Below are 22,368 nucleotides of genomic sequence, written 5' to 3'. Positions count from 1 at the left end.
TTTAACTTTGGTTCAGGGGGAATACCCAGTGGTGCTCAGGGACTGATCCTGGATCAGTGCTCCTGGTGCTTAGGAGACCATGCAGTGCTAGGGATCAAACCCAGGGCTTCCTCATTCAAAACCTGGTCTCTAACCCTCCAAGCCATCTCCCTGGACCCATGGATCTGGGTTTGGATGGTCTATAAGCAGAGCCTTGTCCCTGGCATGCTGTCTGGGAAAGGCAAATACATTCTCTCTCATCAAGCCTCCAGTTCCAGGAAGATGCAGGCAGCACTGTGGAGCACAGGGCCCAGGGCCCAGGTAGTGGGAGGCCCTCCTCCCCTTGGCAGTGTGCCTTCTAGGCCATGTGGGACAAGTTTGAGTGGCTGGTGGCCTTTCATGGTGGTGCACGCATGTTGGTGGCGCGTGCACACAGTTCTCTCCCTCCCCTCCTCTCTCTCTCTCTGCCTGGCCTGGCTCCACTCTTGCCTCTCCCATTTGGCTGCGTGTGTGCCCAGCCCTGGGTGTGTCCTGCAGTTGGATGATTTTGGCTTGTGGCCTCGGCTGTTTGGCAAGTCTGGGACTTGAAGAACCAGCCTCCCTGCTGCAGGGCTTGGGCTCTGGAGAGCCCCTGTGGTGATGGGGTGTGGATGCTCAGGGCAGCCCTACTAGAGGAAGGGGTTGGCTGGGAAGGGGTCTTGGGGATCTGAGTCCCTGGAGTCCCAGGACTCAGTGGCATGTCATTACCTCTTCTTCTCCACAGTCACGTCCTCCTGCTCCCCTGGGCACCACAGCAGATCCTCCTCTCCCAACTCCAGCCTTCATACCAGCAGCCCCACAGCCTCACAGAACAGCGCCAAGGCTGCTCTGAACTCACCCTCCAGTTTTAACTCTTCAGGGTAAGAGCGAATGAAGAGACTCCCAGACTCCTGGCTGCTTGGGGGCCTGGGAAAACTAAGTACTGGGGCTGGGCCAGGGCATGGGGGACAGGAAGAGACAGTCTGAGGCAGCTGGGCGAAATTTGTTCCCCAGGAAGTGAGATTTACAAGGGAAACTGCAGCCCTGAGTGGCCCTGGTAGGGCACAACCCACAACAAAACCAACATTTCCATCCTCACCCAGCGTGTGGAAATTTCCACATGTTCTTATTGGAAGGGCCTTGGCTGAGCTCAGGAGTGCTGCCCTTCAGACCTGGATCTTCTGTTGAAGTCTGTGGGAGGAACCCAGTAAGACAGAGCCTATTTCCTGAGCTGGGTGAGCTCTAAAATATTCAGGGAAGCCTGTAGTCTCCCAGCATAGCAGAGATGCGGAAGTTGGACAACAGGTTCAAGACCATATGCAGGGCCCAGAGCGATAACATAGTGAAGAAGGCTGTGCATGTCGCTAAGTTGGGTTCCATCCCAGACATCTCATAGGATCCCCTAAGTACCACCTGTAGTCATTCCTGAGCGCAGAGCCAGGAGTAGGCCCTGAACATTGCTGGGTGTGGCCCAAAAACATACCAACAAAATAGAGGCCTCAGTCAGTTTGTATTCATGTAGGCCAGAGGTCTCAATCTCGAGGCCCGTGGGCTGCAAATGGCCCTTCATACAACATTTTGTGTCCCTGCCCTAGAGGAATCTTTTTTTGTTTTGTTTTGTTTTGTTTTGTTTTAGTTGTTTGGGTCACACACCCCAATGTTCAAGGCTTACTACTACACTTTACACTCAAGGATCACCCCGACTTTGCCTCCTGCGGCCCCCAGGTAAATTGAGTTTGAAACCCCTGATAGGCCCTTGAGCAAGGCAGCTCTTTGAGACTACTGCTGCATCCCAAAATGTGGTAGCTCCTCATCCACTTCCACCAGGAAAGAGGGAAGGAAGAAAGGGAAAGAAGGCACAAACTTGTATCATGTACATAAAGATATTGATTAGGATCAATGTCAAGAGTGATCCCATGAAACTACACCTGCCCAGTGGGACCCGATTGTGAAAAATTGTGAGTGCTGCCTGTGTGTGTCTGTCTACAGTCCTGTCGAGTGAACCTCTTGGGAGTGGGCCGAAAAGAGGCTCTAGCAGAGCACGGCTGCTCCCCTTCGCTACGCAGCCGTGCGCTCTTTCTAAGGAAAGAACACCATCGCAACAGGAAGAAAAAATCACACTAAGAACTGTGCTGGATCACTGAAGCTCAGCATTTCTCTCCGGACTGTCTTCTCTGCTGTGTGCTCGGGCCTAAGATTTGATCCTGTGTGAGGCTTCATCCATGGAGGACTCCCCTCCCTTGGAGGCAAGTCGACCCATCCAGAAAGGGCAGAGCCAGAGGAGTGTGGCTGCCTACATCATTTAGCCAAAGAATACCACCACAACACGGAGAAAAACCCACAATACAAGTGTGACAATGGGGAAACAACGCAGGCCAGCATCAGACATAGAGAATGAAGATGACAATTCTGATGACCAGATAATGACCAACCAACTAATCAACCTCTCAGATAAGGACTTTAGACAAGCAATATGGAAGATTCTCAAAGAACTCAAAGAAACCATGGATCGAGTTGAACAGAACACTTATAAGAACCAAGAAAATATGAAGACAGAAATCACAAAACTCCAAACTGAAATAACATGTCAACTAACAGGCCTGAAAAACTCAGTAAACGAAGTGAATGACAAAATGGATAAGCTCTGGGACAGGGTATCAGAAGCTGAGAATAGACTTGGTGCTGTGAAAGATGAGATAAATAACAATTCCATACAGAAGGAGAGATTGGAAAAAAACTTAAAGCAAATGAACAGACAGTGGAAAAATTAGTCAAAGAATGGGAACAGATGAAAATAGAAGTCTATGATAAGCTCAATAGAAACAACTTAAGAATCATTGGAGTCCCAGAGATCCAGGAAGAAAATTTCCAGGAAGAATCAATGGTCAAGAACATCATTAAAAGGGGCCGGGCTGTGGCGCTAAAGGTAAGGTGCCTGCCTTGCCTGCGCTAGCCTTGGAAGGACTGCGGTTCGATCCCCCGGTGTCCTATATGGTCCTCCAAGCCAGGAGCAACTTCTGAGCACATAGCCAGGAGTAACCCCTGAGCGTTATCGGGTGTGGCCCAAAAACCAAAAAAAAAAAAAAAAAAAAAAAAGAACATCATTAAAGAGAAACTTCCAGAGCTAAAGAATATATGTGATCAAATCCTGCATGCTTGAAGAGTACCAACCAAAAGAGACCCCAGAAAAAATACCCCAAGACACATCCTAATCACAATGACGAATCCCACAGATAGAGACAGAATTCTGAAAACAGCAAGATCAAAAAGGGAAATTAGATTCAAGGGAGCATCCTTGAGATTTACAGCAGACCTGTCACCAGAAACACTCAAGGCCAGAAAGCAGTGGTGGAATATTGTGACAAGACTGAATGAAATGAATGTTTCACCTAGAATACTGTACCCAGCAAAACTCACTTTCCGGTTTGACGGAAGAATACATGGTTTCACAGACAAAAAAACAGCTCAGAAACTTTATAGACTCAAAACCAGTCTTAAGAGAAAAACTGAAAGACCTAATTTAGGATAAGACTAACCAAAAGACACACCAAATTTTAATATAAAGATGGCATTAAATCCCAGGACAATTCTTTCTCTCAACGTCAATGGACTAAATGCACCAGTTAAGAGACACAGAGTGGCTAAATGGATCAAAAACTCAATCCAACCTTCTGCTGCCTACAAGAAATGCACCTGAATAGTCAGAACAAACATAGACTCAAAATAAAAGGCTGGAGAAAAATTATCCAAGCAAACAACACCCATAAAAAAGTTGGAGTGGCCATACTAATATCAGATAATGCAAACTTTATACTCAGGAAGGTTGTAAGGGACAAAGATGGACATTTTATATTAATCAAGGGGTATGTAGAGCAGGAAGAAATAACTCTCCTAAACATATAAGCACCGAATGAGGGGCTAGCAAAATATTTAATACAATTGTTGGCAAATCTGAAAAATATTATCAATAACAACACAATAATTGTGGGGGACCTCAACATGGCTTTGTCAACACTGGATAGGTCAACCAGACTGAAATCCAACAAGAATATACTAGACCTGAAAAGAAAAATGGAAGAAAGAGGCCTAGTGGATATATATAGGACACTCCATCCCCAGAAACCTGGATACACATTCTTCTCCAATGTACATGGGACATTCTCCAGGATAGACTACATGCTGGCACATAAAACATACCTACATAATATCAAGAGGATAGAAATTTTGCAGGCTACCTTCGCTGACCACAAGGCTCTGAAATTATTGGTGAATTCCAAAGGGACACAGAAGAAAAACTTTAACACCTGGAAGTTAAACAGCCTCATACTGAATAACCAGTGGGTCTGAGATGAAATAAAATAGGAAATCAAAAGGTTCCTGAAAACAAATGACAATAAAGACACAAACTATCAGAACTTATGGGACACAGCAAAAGCAGTACTGAGAGGAAAATTTATAGCTTGGCAAGCACACATCAGGAAGGAAGAAGGGGCTTCCTGAGTAGCTTAATGACACAGCTAATAGAACTAGAAAGTGCTCAACCGAAAATAGGGAGACAGAAGGAAATAACAAAGCTGAGAGCAGAGATCAACGAAGTGGAAACCCAAAAAACAATCCGAAAGATCAACGAAAGCATAAGTTGGTTCTTTGAAAAAATAAACAAGATTGATAGACCACTGGCAAAACTAACAAAGAAAGAGAGAGAGAAACTTGATAACTCATATTAGGAATGAAAAATGAGAGATCACTACTGATATGGCAGAGATTCAAAGGGTAATCAGAAACTACTTTGAGAAACTCTACGCCACTAAAAATGAGAACCTGGAAGAAATGGATATATTATTGGACTCTTATAATCTTCCACGGTTGAAGGAAGAGGATGTAGCATATCTAACACCCCCACCACTATTGATGAAATTAAAATGATAATCAAATGTCTGCCCAAAAACAAAAGCCCAGGCCCAGATGGATTCACTAATGAATTCTTTCAAACTTTCCAAGAGGAACTACTACCAATCCTGGCAAGACTTTTTTATAAAATTGAACAAACGGAAACACTTCCAAATAGCTTTTATAAAGCCAACAACACCTTGATACCTAAACCAGACAGAGATACTATGAAAAAAGAAAAATTACAGACCAATATTGCTGATGAATGCAGATGCAAAGATCCTCAACAAAATCCTGGCAAATAGAATTCAATGCCTCATTAAGAAGATTATCCACTACGATCAAGTAGGTTTCATTCCAGGAATGTAAGGATGGTTTAACATCCGTAAATCTATCAACATAATACACAACATCAACAACAAGAAAAATAAAAATCACATGATTATATCAATAGATGCAGAGAAAGCATTTGATAAGGTCCAACACCCATTCTTGATCAAAACTTTCAGCAAGATGGGAATGGAAGGAACTTTTCTCAATATAGTTAAGGCCATCTACCACAAGCCAGTGGCAAATATTATCCTCAATGGAGAAAAACTAAAAGCCTTCCCTCTAAATTCTGGCACAAGACAAGGCTGTCCTCTCTTACCACTCCTATTCAACATAGCACTGGAAGTACTCGCTATAGCGATTAGGCAAGAAAAAGATATCAAGGGAATCCAGATAGGAAAGGAAGAAGTCAAGCTCTCACTGTTTGCAGATGACATGATACTCTACTTAGAAAACCCTAAAGACTCTACCAAAAAGCTTCTAGAAACAATAGACTCATATAGCAAGGTGGCAGGCTACAAAATTAACACATAAAAATCAATGGCCTTTCTATACACTAATAGTAATAAGGAAGAAATGGACATTAAGAAAACAACCCCATTCACAATAGTGCCACACAAACTCAAATATCTTGGAATCAACTTGACTAAAAATGTGAAGGACCTATATAAAGAAAACTATAAAACTATATAAAACTATAAAACTGCTCCAAGAAATAGGAGAGGACACGCGGAAATGGAAACACATACCCTGCTCATGGATTGGCAGGATTAACATCATCAAAATGGCAATACTCCCCAAGGCATTATACAGATTTAATGCAATCCCTCTAAAGATACCCATGACATTCTTCAAAGAAGTGGATCAGGCACTTTTGAAATTCATTTGGAACAATAAACACCCTAGAATAGCTAAAGCAATCATTGGGAAAATGAATATGGGAGGAATTACTTTCCCCAACTTTAAACTTTACTACAAAGCAATAGTTATCAAAACAGCACGATATTGGAATAAGGACAGGCCCTCAGATCAGTGGAATAGGCTTGAATACTTAGAAAATGTTCCCCAGACATACAATCACCTAATTTTTGATAAAGGAGCAAGAAGTCCTAAATGGAGCAAAGAAAGCCTCTTCAACAAGTGGTGTTGGCACAACTGGCTAGCCACTTACAAAAAATTGAACTTAGCTAACAATATGTACGAAGGTAAAATTCAAATGGATTAAAGACCTCAATATCAGACCCGAAACCATAATATATATAGAACAACACATAGTCATAACACTCCAGGACATTGAGACTACAGGCATATTCAAGGTGGAAACTGCACTCTCCAAGCAAGTGAAAGCAGAGACTAACAGAGAAGCTTCTGCACCTCAAAGGAAATAGCGCCCAGGATACAAGAGCCCCCCACTGAGTGGGAGAAACTATTCACCCAATACCCATCAGATAAGGGGCTAATCTCCAAAATATACAAGGCACTGACAGAAATTTATAAGAAAAAAACATCTAATCCCATCAAAAAATGGGGAGAAGAAATGTACAGACACTTTGACAAAGAAGAAATACAAATGGCCAAAAGACACATGAGAAAATGCTCCACATCACTAATCATCAGGGAGATGCAAATCAAAACAACTATGAGGTACCACCTCACACCACAGAGAATGGCACATATCACAAAGAATGAGAATAAACAGTGTTGGCGGGGATGTGGAGAGAAAGAAACTCTTATCCACTGCTGGTGGGAATGCTGTCTAGTTCAACCTTTATGGAAAGCGATATGGAGATTCCTCCAAAAACTGGAAATCGAGCTCCCATACGATCCAGCTATACCACTCCTAGGAATATACCCTAGGAACACAAAAATACAATACAAAAACCCCTTCCTTACACCTATATTCATTGCAACACTATTTACCATAGCAAGACTCTGGAAACAACCAAGATTCCCTTCAATAGACAAATGGCTAAAGAAACTGTGGTACATATACACAATGGAATATTATGCAGCTGTCAGGAGAGATGAAGTCATGAAATTTTCCTATACATGGATGTACACGAAATCTATTATGCTGAGTGAAATAAGTCAGTGAGAGAGAGAGAAGAATGCAGAATGGTCTCACTCATCTATGGGTTTTAAGAAAAATGAAAGACATTCTTGCAATAATAATTTTCAGACACAAAAGAGAAAAGAGCTGGAAGTTACAGCTCACCTCAGGAAGCTCACCACAAAGAGTGATGAGTTTAGTTAGAGAAATAACTACATTTTGAACTGTCCTAATAATGAGAATGTATGAGGGAAATAGAAAGCCTGTCTAGAGTACAGGCGGGGGTCCGGTGGGGAGGAGGGAGATTTGGGACATTGGTGACAGGAATGTTGCACTGGTGATGGGTGGTGTTCTTTACATGACTGAAACCCAAACACAATCATGTATGTAATCAAGGTGTTTAAATAATAAAAAAAAAGAGTGACCCCATAACATAAAGCCAAGAGACTGCCTCGATACTGCCACATATGGCTCAACATCCAAAATTAAAAGACACTTTAAAAATTATTTTTATGGGCCCAGAGAGATAGCACAGCGGCGTTTGCCTTGCAAGCAGCCGATCCAGGACCAAAGGTGGTTGGTTCGAATCCCGGTGTCCCATATGGTCCCCTGTGCCTGCCAGGAGCTATTTCTGAGCAGACAGCCAGGAGTAACCCCTGAGCATTGCCGGGTGCAGCCCAAAATTAAAAAAAAAATTATTTTAAGGGACTAAAGCAATAACATAGCAGGTAGGGTGTTTGCCTTGCATGTGGCTGACCTGGGTTCCATACCTAGCATCCCATATGGTCCCTCAAGCCTACCAGGAGTGATTTCTGAGTGCAGATCCAGGAGTATCCCTTGAGTGTCTCTGGTTGTGGCCCAAAATTAAAAAAAAAAGAAAGTAAAGAAACATGGGCCTCCAAATACCAAAACCATATAAGTAAATGCCATCACCATGATCTGATTCCAGAACATTCTCGCTTCCCCAGAAAATAGGCCATTGCCTCAGGGCTGACATTGCCCTTTCCCTCTCCCCTGCAGAACTGCTCTCCTCACTGACAAGTCCTTCCTTTCTTCTTACCTTCTGTTCTGCCTTCCAGATCTTGGTACCGATGGAATCACCCCACCTACCTCCACTAAGACCAAAGCAGTTTCTGCCATGGCACCAGACTCTCTCGCACTCCCTGGAAGCAGGAGGGAGGGTGCCCCGCTGCTGGATATGGACAGATCACATTCTGAAGAGTGGGAGCGAACCCCCATTCTCAGTGAACCCAACACTTGCCTTCTTCAGGGCCCCAGGAGAACCAAGCTGTGTGGAAGATGCAGAGGCCATTCTGCGGAGGAACGGGCCCAACTCTCTAGGCCTGAGCGCTTCCCTTCTTCTAAATCTTCCCCCAGACTTCCTGGGGGGGGGTAGAAGTACTAATTCTTCTACTCCTCTGGGGCTTTTGGGGGACAGCCCTGTGTTTGGGGGGACCAAACCACCAGAAGAAGGGATCACACTATTGACTCTGAACTTAGCTGCAACCTCAGAACTGATCCTAAACCCTGAAAAACTTTCTATCGATTGGATGCCCCACCAAAGCCTTGATGTTTTTCCCTGTTCTGTTCAGCAAGGTTTTCTGGTTTTTTTCCCCCCTTCCCATTCTTTTGTTGTTGTCATGATGTGCTGGGTTTGGACAGTTGCTGGTGTCACTGGTGGCTTGGTCAAGTGGGGAGCAAGCGAGGAGGACACTGGAGAAAACAATGTCTGCTTGACCCACCTAGCCTCCCTGGGAAAGGCCTGGCTGGGTGAGGATTAGAAGAGTCAACTGCTAGTACTTGCATAGGCACAGATGAGACTGGAATTGGCATGTTCTGCATGGCAGGAGGTTGGATCCCCACCACCCGAGTTCTCTGGGAGTCTTGGACTAGGGCTCGGGCTGGGGCGAGGACTTGTTCTTTGCAGGAAAGGAAAAGTCAGACCTAACCTTGACACTAGTGTTCTCGGTCCACCACTTTCCTTTCCCTGGCAGAAAAGAATTTGAGGAGGAAGCGAAAGAGTAAAGCAAGTGGGGCCAGAGTGATAGCACAGTGGTAGGGTGTCTGCCTTGTATGAGGCCAACCCAAGAAGGACCTGAAATTGATTCCAAGAATCCCATATGGTCTGCAGAGCCTGCCAGGAGTGATTTTTGAGTGCAGAGCCAGGAGTAACCTCTAAGCACCTCCAGGTATGGCCCAAAAACCAAAGACAAAAAAAAAAACAACAAAAACGGAGTAAAGCAAGGTAATTTTTATGGAATGGAATTCAATAGAAAAATGTGGGAAGAGAGAGAAAGAGAAGAGAAAAATGAATATTTGAGAGAAATAACAGGCTTCTCCAGAGTGGAAAAAAAGCAAGCCAGCTTGTTCCAGGGTTGAAAAAGTGAGCCCCCATGGAGTTTTCTCATTAAATGCTCCTTTCACCTCCTTAGACCTGTCCCTCTTTTTTTTAGGAGCATGTCTGTTCACTGTCCTCCAAATGCTCTCCTCTGTCCAGGTCCTGGATGCTGTCTCTTTCTTGCCCTCTGTACTCCAGGGGGGCCCCTGCCCTGTGTTTCTCTCCCTCCTGCTCCCTACACTCGTGTAGATCTCCCACCCCTTCCAGTATTTGCATTGAGTTCTTCTCTCCTTAAGGGAAAATTTCCCAGCAACACGTTTAACTCAGGTGTGAAGAAGATGTCTCTGTCATATTGTGTCTTCACTAAAATGAAAAAGAAACAAAACAAAATATACCAAAGCATGAGGAACTGTGTTTGGGCTTGCAGCCAGGCATGTTGGGAGATTTGGCTGATTTCTGTGGGACTCTTCTCTCTCTCTCTCTCTCTCTCTCTCTCTCTCTCTCTCTCTCTCTCTCTCTCTCTCTCTCTCTCTCGTCCTCTGGGGCCAGTGTGCAGAGCCAATGTGTAGATGAAGTCATTCCAGAAATGTTCACTTTCCTCCCTCTAAAGATGGTCAATTCATGACAAGGTTTGAGATTCAAAAGAATCTCTCTGTTCCTTAGAAAGTGTGTATAGTAATGATGATATAAACTATTCTACTGCTCATAAGAAGCTCAGATGGTTGTACCGTGTCTTTTGTTGGGGTAGGGCACTTAGAGAAGTTCACAGGATGAAATAGGAAGAAGAAAATATTTCAGGGGGGGGGTGTCTTCATTCAATCTGGTGGCAAAGAAAACATGTTTTGCATCAAGGCGGAGGTCAGAAAACCCCACATTCTGACCCTTTTGACAGCTGCCTTGTATGCAGAGTACAAAGGGATTTGGCTTTCTCATTCTGAAAGGCAGAGAAGGGTAAATATTTGAAGGTTAAAGCATTTGAAGAGTTAATATGTGTGCCTATGTGTGTGGGGAGATCTATCCTGAGGGCAGTGATTGATTACTTATAACATAAAGTCATTGCCATCTGAAGGAATGGAGAATCCAATCATTGTTTGCATTTGACTTTGGAAGACCTGGGGACTCTGGGTAAGGGTTGAGGAACAAAGGAAACTACCTTGAATCAAACTGAGGCAAATGCACATATTTTTCAGGTTTGGGAGTCACACCTGGTGGGTCATAGGAGTCATCCCTGACTCTCTCTGCTCAGGGGTCACTTCTGGCAGGGCTCAGGGAAGCATAGAGGGTGCCAGAGATTGAACCCAGGTTGGCCACATACAAGGCAAGTGCTTTCCCTGCTGTACTATATCTCCAGCCCCCTATCGAACATTTAAGTAGTTACCACTCTTGAGGTAAATTAAGGGAGTCTTTAAAGACATCTTGGCCAATGGAAAACATTCACACTGGGATTAAATATTGATGGGAAGCAATATAAAACCTAGAGGTAAATAACCAAGTCCCCATTTCTGAGGTTTAAAAAGGCTCAGAGGAAGACTAGCTCTTGACAGTGGGACATGGGAGAGGACCTCTGGGTGGTGATGATGGTCCCTGGAAAGGATGAAGGGATGTAGCAGAGGGCCAGCAAGGGGGACATTGGGAAGATTATATATATATATACATATATATATGTATAATATATATATGTATATATATATATATATATATATAAAATCAGGTGAGCACCAAGTGATGCTCTCAGCACTCCAGGAGGGGTTTCCTAGCACCACTGGTGGCCCCTGGCATTTTGCACATCTCAGCAGCAAAGAGCAGGCTTGCCAGAACTCCATCTTGCCTTCAGTCCACCAATCTGCTGCGTTTATATCCTGCTTCTTGGACAAGCTCCTTGATGGTTGTGTGCCACATTGTGTCACCTGTAAACTAGAAATAATAACAGAGGGCTGGGGAGAAATAAATGATCTTTTATCGGGACAGTGTTCGAAATGCCTGTGACTTTCCAAAGCCTGGCCCAGGAGTGTTGTGGTTATTATTCACTTGTTTGTTGGTTTTTAGTCTTGGTTTAGGATCTTTAGACCATACCCAGTGGTGTTCAGGGCTTCCACATGGCTCTGTACTCAGGGGTCACTCCTAACTGGACTCATGGGTCCCATATGTGGTGATGGGGATGGAACACGGGTCAGTTGTGAAGGCCAACATCGTGACCTCTGTACTATCTCTCCAGTCCCATAATTGTTATTCAGGCCTGTAAATGAAGCTGGTAAGTTCAGATTCCAAGATGTGGAAGTCACTGGTAAGGTCAGAGTCACTGGTGAGGTTAGAGTCGTTGGATATAGAAGTCACTCACTGGTGAGGTTGGAGCTCAGGTGAGCAGAGCACTCACAAAGAAACATCTACCAGCCACTTCAACTTTCTGTTTATTGTAGGTGGGATATGAATATTCATAATAGGAAAAGTAAGGTGGAGAGTAAGGTGTGGTCTATGTCAGCCAATCGGGTAGTAATGGGATTATTGACGAAAAGTTTAGTAAGAAAATTTATGAAAATTGTCATATCTTGGATTGCTGCTGAATGCCATTGAAAGCTGACCATTGGCTGCAGCTTTTGGGACCAGTCCTGCCCAGAAATGTCTGTAGAGGCTACATGATAGGAGAAAGCATCTCACTATGTGCATGATAATGAGGAAACAACACAGACCAACACCATGCATAGAGAATGAAAATGCAGCTCTGATAACCTGAAAAGTGCCAACCACCTATTTAACCCTCAGAAAAGGAGTTTAGAGAAGAAATATGGAGGATGTTCATATAACTCAAAGAAATCATAGACCGAGCTGAACAGACCATGAATAAGAATCAAGAGGATTTGAAAATAGAAATAAGAAGATTCCAAACTGAAATAATAGGACTAAAAAACACGATAGACAAAATGAAAACCTCACTGGAAAGCCTCTCCGATAGAGTAATAGCATCTGAGGACTGAATCAGTGAGCTGGAAGATGAGGTGCATATCAACTCCATACAACAAAAGAGAATGAAAAGGGCCTTGGGACCAGAGCGGTGGTACAAGTGATAGGGCATTTGCCTTGCATGTGTTAACCTAGAATGGACCTGGGTTCGATCCTCAGCATCCCATATGGTCCCCCAAGCCAGGAGCAATTTCTGAGTGCACAGCCAGGAGTAACCACTGAGTGTCACCAGGTTTGCCCCTCCCAAAAAAGAGCCTTAAAACAAATGAGCAGCGGCTAGGGATATAGCACAGCAGTAGGGCATTTGCCTTGCATGCAGTGGAACCAGGACAAACTTATATGGTCCCTTGAGCCTGCCAGGAGCAATTTCTGAGTCAAGAGCCAAGAGTAACCCAAATGCTGCTGAATGTCCCCCCCCCCAAAAAAAACCCCCAAAACAGTAAAATAAAATAAATAAAACAAATGATCAGACAATGGAAAAATCCTCGAAGAATGTGAACAGATAAAAGTAGAAGTCTTTGATAAACTCAACAGAAACAACGTAAGAATCATTGGTGCCCCAGAGACCTAGGAAGAAAATCCCGGGCCCGGAGAGATAGCACAATGGCGTTTGCCTTGCAAGCAGCCGATCCAGGACCAAAGGTGGTTGGTTCGAATCCCGGTGTCCCATATGGTGCCCCGTGCCTGCCAGGAGCTATTTCTGAGCAGACAGCCAGGAGTAACCCCTGAGCACCGCCGGGTGTGGCCCAAAAACCAAAAAACAAAACAAAACAAAGAAAATCCCCAGGAAGAATCAACAGTCAAGAAAATCATTGCAGAGAAACTCCCAGAGTTAAAGAGTGCATGCAATCAAATTCTGCATACCCAAAGAGTACCAGGTAAAAGAGATCCAAAAAATGCACCCCAGGCCCGGAGAGATAGCACAGCAGCGTTTGCCTTGCAAGCAGCCGATCCAGGACCAAAGGTGTTTGGTTCGAATCCCTGTGTCCCATATGGCCCCCCGTGCCTGCCAGGAGCTATTTCTGAGCAGACAGCCAGGAGTAACCCCTGAGCACTGCCGGGTGTGGCCCCCCCCAAAAAAAAGCACCCCAAGACACATTCTAGTTATAATGAAGAATCCCACAGTTAGGGATAGAATACTGAAAGCAGCAAGACCAAAAAGGGAAGTTACATTCAAAGGAACATCCTTAAGATTTACAGCAAAAAAAAAAAAAAAAAAAAAGATTTATAGCAGACCTGTCACAAGAAACTCTCAAAGCTAGAAGGCAGTGGTGGGATATAGTGACAAAACTCAATAAAATGGGAGCCAGAGCGATGGCCCAGCAGTAGGACATTTGCTTTAGATGTGGCTGATCCAGGATGGACTGCAGTTCGATCCCCCAGCGTCTCATATGTTTCCCCAAGCCAGGAGCAACCTGAGTGTCACCGGGTGTGTCCCCCAACCCAAAAAAAAGGACCTCAACGAAATGAATGCTTCACTTAGAATACTGCACCCAGCCACACTCGCTTTCAGGTTTGAAGGAATGAGCATACATAGATAAACAACAGCTCAGAAACTTTACAGACTCAAAAACCAGCCTTAAAAGAACAACCAAAAGGTCTACTTTAAGACAATACAGACTAAAAGACACACCAAACTCCTACATAAAGATAACACTAAATCCCATGACAATTATCTCTCTCAATGTCAATGAACTAAACGCACTAGCTAAGAGACACGGAGTGGCAAAATGGATCCAAAAGCTGAAACCAACCTTCTGCTGCCTCCAAGAAACACATCTGAATAGTCAGAACAAACATAGACTCAAAATCAAAGATTGGAGAACAATTATCCAAGTAAACAACTCCCTTAAAAAAAAACCTGGAGTGGCCATATTAATATCAGATGACACAAAATTTAGACTTAGAAAAGTCTTAAGGGACAAAGATGAACATTTTCTAATAATCAAGGGCTATGTACAACAGGAAGAAAGCCCTAGGTCCACCTACCTGCTTAGTGGGTCTCAGGACTCAAATTAAAATAAATAACTTGAAATCCCCAGGCATGAGCATGGTCTCAAACAAGCATGTGCTGGGGCCGGAGAGATAACATGGAGGTAGGGTGTTTGCCTTTCATGCAGAAGGCCATTGGTTCAAATCCCGGCATCCCATATTGTCCCCCGAACCTGCCAGGAGCGATTTCTGAGTGTGGAGCCAGGAGTAACCCCTGAGCACTGCCGGGTGTGACCCAAAAACAAACAAACAAACAAAAACGAACAACAACAACAACAACAAAAAACCAAGCATGTACTTTTGGAGAAGGCGCCTAGTAGGGGAGGGACCAGCACATAGTAGATGCACAAGTTACTGGGGGCTGGTTACTGGGGGGGGGTGTTCGATGGTGGGATGCAGAAGGCTGGTTATTCAGACAACAAACAAATCAGGTCTCATTTCATCATCAGATCACACCTACCCCCTTCCAACTCCCATCCCCAGTCCTGCACCTAGAAGGACCCTTGGGGGTCTGCCCCTGCCTCCACCGCAGGCCTCAGCCTCCGGGCACCGGCTCTGCGCTCTGTCCTCCCAGCCACCAGGTGCCCCCAGACCCTCGGCTCCTTCTCTGCCAACTCTCTCTGTCCTCCTTCTCTGTCCCCCGTTCCGTTATTTCCTGCTCTTGGGATCCGGGCCCCGAGCACGCGCTGGCTGTCGGGGTGCCCCGAGCATCCCGGTGCGCGCGGCCAGGTAACAGCGGCTCGGCTGGCCGGTTCAGCGGGCGAGGGTGGCCGGACCGTCCTCTGGCGTCTGGTAGGGACAGAGCTGGCCTCGGAGGATCGGAGCCATCTCCGGCCTTAGATGCCCGGCTCGGGGGTCTGGGCTGGTGGGAGACCCGCCAAAGGTCCTCCCGGGAGGAAGATGCGCTCCCGGCTCCCAGGCCCGCTGGGTATTGCTGGGTGCGCTCCGCCCGCTTGCAGGCCTGGGAGCCAGCAGGCCCGCCCTGTGCTCCTCCTCCGAATCTGTCACCCAGCGGGAGGAGCCAGCTCCAGGAGTCTTGGAATTCTAGGCAGGATTTGGGGGTCCCCTGACATCCCTGCATTTGCACACCTCTCCCCTTTAGACACCCTCCTAGACTAGAGCCCAGATCCCAGGGATACAGGGAGGGGCTCCCTTGCGGCACCCAAGCTGTCATCATTATACCAATGCCTATTCCGTTATTTCAGCGCTTGTCCTTGGGCGCCTGTGGGCCAGATTGGGCCGGGGAATTAGGATTCGGGAAGGAGGACGCTAAAAATACAGGAGTTGATCCGCATTACTGGCTAGTGACCTGGTTGGTACAAAGGAATGAGGCCTACTGGACTTGGCCACTTGGCTACTTTGTAGTCTGCTTTCTGTTCTCAACTTTGGCCTTCTGCCTGGGATTCACTCTGGGTTGTAGAAATTTTCCATCATCTTTGCCTTTTATTTTTTCTCTTTAAAACAAAACAAAAAGGGGCCAGAGAGATAGCACAGCCGTAGGGCAAACGTTTGCTTTGCAGGGGGCCTACCCGGGACGGATCTGGTTCAATTCCTGGTATTCCTATGGTCCCCCAAACTCGCAGGGAGCGATTTCTGAGCACAGTCAGGAGTAACCCCTGAGCATCGCCGGGTGTGGCCCCCAAACCAATCAATTAATAAAACAAAACAACAAAACCCCAAACAGAGGTTTCACTCAAAATTGAATGACTTATTATTATTATTAATTATTATTAATTTGCTTTTTGGGGCCATCTCCAGCAGAGCTCAGGGATTATTCTTGGTTCTGCACTCAGGAATCACTGCTGATACTGTACAGGGGACCCTATGGGATGCCGACGACGATCAAACCCAGATTGGCCATAAAGCAAGGCAACCCCCCCCCCCCCCAGCTATAGCTTGGACCTTGCGAATGACTATTTTGTGACCAAGACCAAATTTGAACTCAAGTCTGTCTTCCAGAACCATCTCCTGCTTTCTGGAGTAGAAATCGGAGTTTCTCTGGAAAACTTGACGTTAGAGGAAAGCTCTGTTGAACTTGACCCCCACAAAGCCTCTCCGGATAACATTCTCGGGAGTGTCTTGTCTATGTACCCAAGGGTGTGGGTTCACAAATACCATTTCAAGTGTCAGACTAGAGCTCAGCAATGTGTAGTTGTGTAAAAAAAAAAAAAATTCCTGCTAAGATGAGACAGATATCTGAAATGTTTTTGGCTATTTTATGTGAACTTTCTAAGGAGAGCTAATGACTATTAATAACAAAGTGGCTGCTATTTTTAGGTTTGGCTCTGGAGGAACATAATTGACTCAGAAACAACACTTCTTATCCTGATATGTTTGTAACTGGTTAAAGATTTAAAAATAGCTTTTGGACCTTTGTTTTATTTTTAACTAAATCATTGCCTTAAAGGTTAAATCCCCTATCCTCAAAGCCCTCTCTCCCCCATGCCAGGGCGGGAACCTAGGACCTCACACATATTAAAACATGCACTTGAGTGCTCGCTTCGGCAGCACATATACTAAAATTGGAACGATACAGGGAAGATTAGCATGACCCCTGCGCAAGGATGACATGCAAATTCATGAAGTGTTCCATATTAGAAAAAAATGCACTTGAGGCCAGCCACATCCCCTTCCCAAAAGTTATTTTTATGGCTCAACAAAACTTCCCTCTTGATCCTTAAACTTCTCTGCTTCCCCTTCTATCAATCTGAATTTCAGAACTGAAGAAAATTAGGATTTGGGGGGCAGAGAGCTAGAATATGGGCTAAGCTGCTTCCTTTGCCTGTTCTTTCACTCACCATTCATGGTTTTTCAAGTCCACTGACAGCAGTCACAAACCAAAATAAATAGATTTTTTTATATTAAGTTTTCCCTTCTAAGCTATCTGGACTTTTTGTTCTGTTCTCTATTTGGATTAACCTCAAGTTTCGATGTTGACTGATAAACTGGTGACCCAAATCTAAATTTCACTAGAATTTAGTGTCAGCTTAAAATCATATTAAACTGCCATGTGCCATGTGACTTGGTATAGACTCCCCAAGGTGTGTTTAGTTGGTTCCCTTAATAAGCTCTTCTAGTTGAGATTTTTGACATGCTCTCAGAAATGTCTTCTGTAATTGTTTTTTAATTTTTTTTGTGAGCGTGGAAGGCACACCCAACAGTACTCAGGGGTTACTCCTGGTTCTGTGCTCAGGAATCATTCCTGGCAGGCTGGGGGACCCTAGGGGATGCTAAGGATCAAATCTGGTCTGCTGTATGCAAGGCAAATGCTCTACCCTTTGTACTGTTGCTCTGGTCCATCCTCCATATACCATTGTCTGAGGGGCAGCCCTCATGATGAGGATTTTCCTCCAGTGAATTCATTCGCACAGCCTGGTCCAGGAGTTAGCCTGTAAACTAGAACTGGGGCTTGACTCTCTGTGACCACTGGCTCTCCTGTGAGGTTCTCATAGCCACATTGCCCTGAATGCTCTTAGAGGCAATGTATGTGTTCTATGGACTGGGAAAGGCACACACGGTGGCCCAAAGCTGCTTTCTTAGGGTGCATCCCGTTGTTTTTGGTCTCGGTCTTTCCTCCTAGGATGGCATTAGCTCTGTGTCTACAGGTACTCTGCAGCCTGGGGGGCTGGCTCTCACTCTACACTTCTTTCTGCTGCCTGAATAAGCACCGGAGCTATGAATGGAGCTGTCGACTGGTCACCTTCACCCACGGGGTCCTCTCCATCTGCCTCTCAGCATATATTGGTTTCATTGATGGCCCCTGGCCTTTCACTCACCCAGGTAGGTGAGATATTGAAATCCCCCAGTCCTGATAGAGTTATGATTTGGGAGAAGTTTTAAGAGAATGGGACATTTTGGGCTTTGTTTGTTTGTTTGTTTGTTTGTTTATTTATTTATTTATATTTTTGGCCATACCCAGCTGTGCTCTGGGCTTACTCCTGACTCTGCACTCAGGAATCCGTCAGTTTGGGTGGTGCTTGGGTGTATGGGATTGAACCTGGGTTTGCTGTGTGCAAAACAAGCATCATACCTACTGTATTATCTCTCCAACTCCCAAGGCAGGGACTTTATACTAGAATGTATACTCTACTGATGCATAATTGCACTTGGTATTGGGGAGGATTTCTTTTACCTTTTTAGTTGTTAATCCTGATCTGGGAGAAACTGGCTATTCTGTGTTTTATAATTATTTAAATTTTTATTTACTTATTTTTGCAGTGCCAGGACTCAATTCTGGTGCCTCACACAGCAAAGCCTGTGTCCTGCAGAGTGATCCCCAAGTTGGGAGTGACCCAAAATGTCAAAAGAAAAAAAATATCTGGAGGTTGGACAGCCAAAATCAAGATGCTGGCTGGCTTAGTTTTCTCTCCCACTTCATTCCTTGGCTTGCAACCAACTGCTTTCCTAGCCTCACACTGCCTTCCTGTTTTGTCTTTGTCCTCATCTTGTTTGATAAGGACACCAGACATATTGATTACCACCTCCTGGTAACTTAATTACCTCTCTAAGTCTGTGTTCCAAATACAATTTTATTCTGAGCTCATGGTGATGATGGTCAAGATTTCAGCAGACGAGTTTTGGAGAAAAAGCCTTCAAGTCCCCTAGAATATGAGTTTTTAAAATTCCTTGTATTCGGGGCTGAAGTGATATCATAGTAGATAAGGTATTTGCCTTGCATGTGACTGACCCTGGTTCCATCCTTAGCTTCCCATATGGTCCTTTGAGCCAGCCAGGAGTAATTTTAGAATGCAGATTCAGGAGTAACTCCTGATCACTGATGGGTATACCCCCCAAAACTCCTTATAGTCTTTTAGTTATATATATATGGGGGGTGCTATTGGGCCTCATACAAGCAAGGTGTTTTCTCTACTACTGAGCTACATTCCTGGACCCTAGATTATTATTATTTTTTGTTTGTTTGTTTGGTTTTGGTTTTTGGGTCACACCCGGCAGCGCTCAGGGGTTTCTCCTGGCTCTATGTTCAGAAATCGCTCCTGGCAGGCTCAGGGGAACATATGAGATGCTGGGATTCAAACCACCGACCTTCTACATGCAAGGCAAATGCCTTACCTCCATGCTATCTCTCCGGCCCCTAGATTATTTTTTAAGTGATTATTTCCTTCAATTCCCATATTGAGCTGTTAAAATCTCTCTAAATCTGTCCTGCTGATATGAAAACAACTCTAAAGAATTGTGCTGTATATAACGGTTCCTAATGGTTTGGCATAGGGCAAATCCTTATGCCTTGTCTTCTTGGACCCATGGTTACTTCTGGGGTTCTCCCTGGAGTTTGATTTCAAAATGGTCTTTGAAATTAGACACTTCCTGTGTCTAATTTTCTGACCCATGAGCCAAGAAATCAATCCAACACTCAGGACAGAATTAACCGAGTCTAGAAATAGACTATTGGTTGGGTAAAGAAATAAAAAAAACCCTTTAGGATTTTATGGGGGTGGGGAGTGGGGATTTCACTTCTAAATGCTCAAGGCCTATTCCTATCTCTACACTCAGGAGTGACTCCTAGTAGTGTTGAGGGGAGTACTGTGGGGGAAAGGGATGGAACCAGAACAGCCTCATACAAGGCATGTACCTTACTTCCTCTTGGTCCATCTCTTCTGTCGAGAGACTGTGGATTTTTGATAGAAAGAAAATACTTGTGTCAACAAGCTGCTCTTTAGTGGGGGGCCCTGATGTCATTGAGGATGCACCAGGCTGACGACATCTGCATCAGCAGAGCAGGATTTCAGAGTCTGGTCTTCTAAAGACCCACGTTTTAGACTGCAGTCATGGGTTGTCATTAAAAAACACGCACCGGTCATGGGCTTTGGTGTCCAGTGATTCATGAAAGTTTGAGCAATCAGCTGTCTGGGGGTCCCAGTGTGGATGCCCCAATCCTGGTGGGCACTCAACCCTTTTGTATCGCTTTATTTCAGGTGCGCCCAACACCCCTCTGCAAGTTCATGTGCTATGCCTGACCCTGGGCTACTTCATCTTCGATCTGGGCTGGTGTGTGTACTTCCAGTCAGAAGGAGCACTGATGTTGGCTCACCACACGCTCAGCATCTTGGGCATAATCATGGCCCTGGCGCTGGGCGAGTCAGGCACAGAGGTCAATGCCGTAATCTTTGGCAGTGAGATCACCAACCCCCTGCTGCAGCTGCGCTGGTTCTTGCGCGAGACGGGTCGCTATGACAGCTTCACGGGTGACCTGGTGGACTTGTTGTTTGTGGCACTATTCACGGGTGTCAGGATTGGCGTGGGTGCCCGCCTTTTGTTCTGTGAAATGGCCTCGCCCACCCCCCGGTGGTTTGTGAAAGTGGGTGGCATAGCCATGTATGCTGTGTCCTGGTGCTTCATGGTGAACATCTGGCGCTTTGCCTGGAGAAAAAGCAGCAAGAAGTACCGGGCGTGGAGGAGCCGGCGCAGCGATGAGGGCCAATACCGACTCAACGGACACCTCAAAGCACACTAGCCCCGAAATACAGTGCCAGAAATACAGTGTCATGTCCTCAGATTTGCTTAGGATAGCCTTGGCGATCAGCTTCCCCAGGGCAGCTGCTGGTGGGTAGGGTGGGCCTCTGAGGGGACACAGTGCAGTTGTATCCAACTCTCATAGCTACATGGCCAGTGTGATGTGGAGTTGGAGAGTGTTAGAACTCAAAGAAACACATTGCATTTCTCTCCTTTGATGAGTACCCTGGGTCCCTCTTATTACTGGCAGGCGTGAAAGGAAAGGAACTCAAAGGGAAAGCTAGGAAGAAACTCAGAATAAGCTGGTCTTAAGAGAATTAAGCTCGGCTCCCAGTAGACACTTCCTGCCCTCTTTGGTGAGAAATCCCTCTGTTTTACTATCCAGTGGGTTCGAACCTTCATGATAACCCATGCTTTGGTTTTTCTGAGCATGGACTCTATTGGAACCAAGGGCAGAGCTGGGGGGGGGGAATGGGAAAAGAAGGGGAGATGAAACTGACATGGGGGTCTTACATAGTCACCCCAAGGCTTTGTGCATATGGCTGTGACTTTTCACAGCAGGATGAGAGACATCTGAGCAGAGGAGATAAAGGCACTTAGGCAGGGTCCCTGGAAGCTTCCAGAGTTCAGGCTGAGCTACCCAGGCCTCAGAGTAGGATGACCAGTCCATGGTCAGAAACAAATGTTTGAGAGACAGTGATTCAAGTTCACTGGAGCACACAAGAGATTTGTTAGCCTAGGTTGTTCCTAGGGCTGCTCAGATAGCCAAGGGTCTGAGTCCTGGTGCCCTTTGGACACATCTTACTGATGAAAGCTGGGAGCCCCCTGGAAATGTCAGTTCCCAAATACCTTTGGAGGTTTGGCCTCATCAGAAGCCCCTACATGAGGATGTTGGGTCCAGCTGTCCTGGGTCCTCTGTGCACAGCCCAGTTTGGGTCTGGGTTGGGACACCCAGGGATAGGTGTTGCTGGGTCCTGTTATTCGGGTTCTGCCCCACCAGGAAAAAGATGCCAGTTCTCAGGGCTTTTGTGCATTAATCTCCCAGGCCTGAGAGGCTGGCTAAATTCCACAGGGATTTACCATGCGGATTCCACTGTGCTTGCCATCAGTTCAGATTTCAGCTCTGTTCTGCACTTGTGAACATGCACCAAAGACCCAGAGTTCCAGCCTCAGCTGGATGAGGCTCAGGGCATCTGTTGTTATTGTTGTTGTTGTTGTTTTAATACATTTCCTCTACTGCCCTTTTCTTTTTTTTTTTTTTTTGATAGAATAGGAAATATGAGGGACAAAGACTATTAGGAAAAAAAAAGGTGATTTTTATTTCTAAAGGAAAAACAAAATG

General features: G+C 45.3%; 2 protein-coding genes and 1 non-coding gene across 3 annotated transcripts in view; all 3 read left to right on the top strand.

The window, feature by feature from the left end:
- POU2F3 (POU class 2 homeobox 3) overlaps window positions 1-8,386 on the top strand; it is a 28,520-nt gene extending 20,134 nt beyond the window's left edge. The window contains exons 10-11 of the mRNA XM_049778385.1: window positions 743-878; window positions 8,347-8,386. Of these exons, the coding sequence (XP_049634342.1) occupies window positions 743-878; window positions 8,347-8,386 (176 nt within the window). The remainder of the gene's footprint in view (window positions 1-742; window positions 879-8,346) is intronic.
- Window positions 8,387-15,257: 6,871 nt separating this feature from the next.
- On the top strand, window positions 15,258-21,050 carry TLCD5 (TLC domain containing 5). The gene is made up of 3 exons (XM_049777971.1): window positions 15,258-15,284; window positions 18,136-18,335; window positions 20,489-21,050. The coding sequence occupies exons 2-3, from the start codon at window positions 18,137-18,139 to the stop codon at window positions 21,025-21,027; spliced, it is 738 nt and encodes a 245-aa protein (XP_049633928.1). The 5' UTR covers window positions 15,258-15,284; window position 18,136; the 3' UTR covers window positions 21,028-21,050.
- LOC126016996 (U6 spliceosomal RNA) lies at window positions 17,048-17,154 on the top strand. The gene has a single exon (XR_007498675.1). It is a non-coding gene; the product is annotated as a U6 spliceosomal RNA (small nuclear RNA).
- Window positions 21,051-22,368: the final 1,318 nt, after the last annotated feature.

Source organism: Suncus etruscus, chromosome 8 (genome assembly GCF_024139225.1).
Source record: "Suncus etruscus isolate mSunEtr1 chromosome 8, mSunEtr1.pri.cur, whole genome shotgun sequence".
In the NCBI taxonomy this organism is placed as follows: Eukaryota; Metazoa; Chordata; class Mammalia; order Eulipotyphla; family Soricidae; genus Suncus; species Suncus etruscus.
The sequence above is the reverse complement of the archived record's forward strand: the minus strand, read 5'-3'. Positions and strand labels throughout refer to the sequence as shown.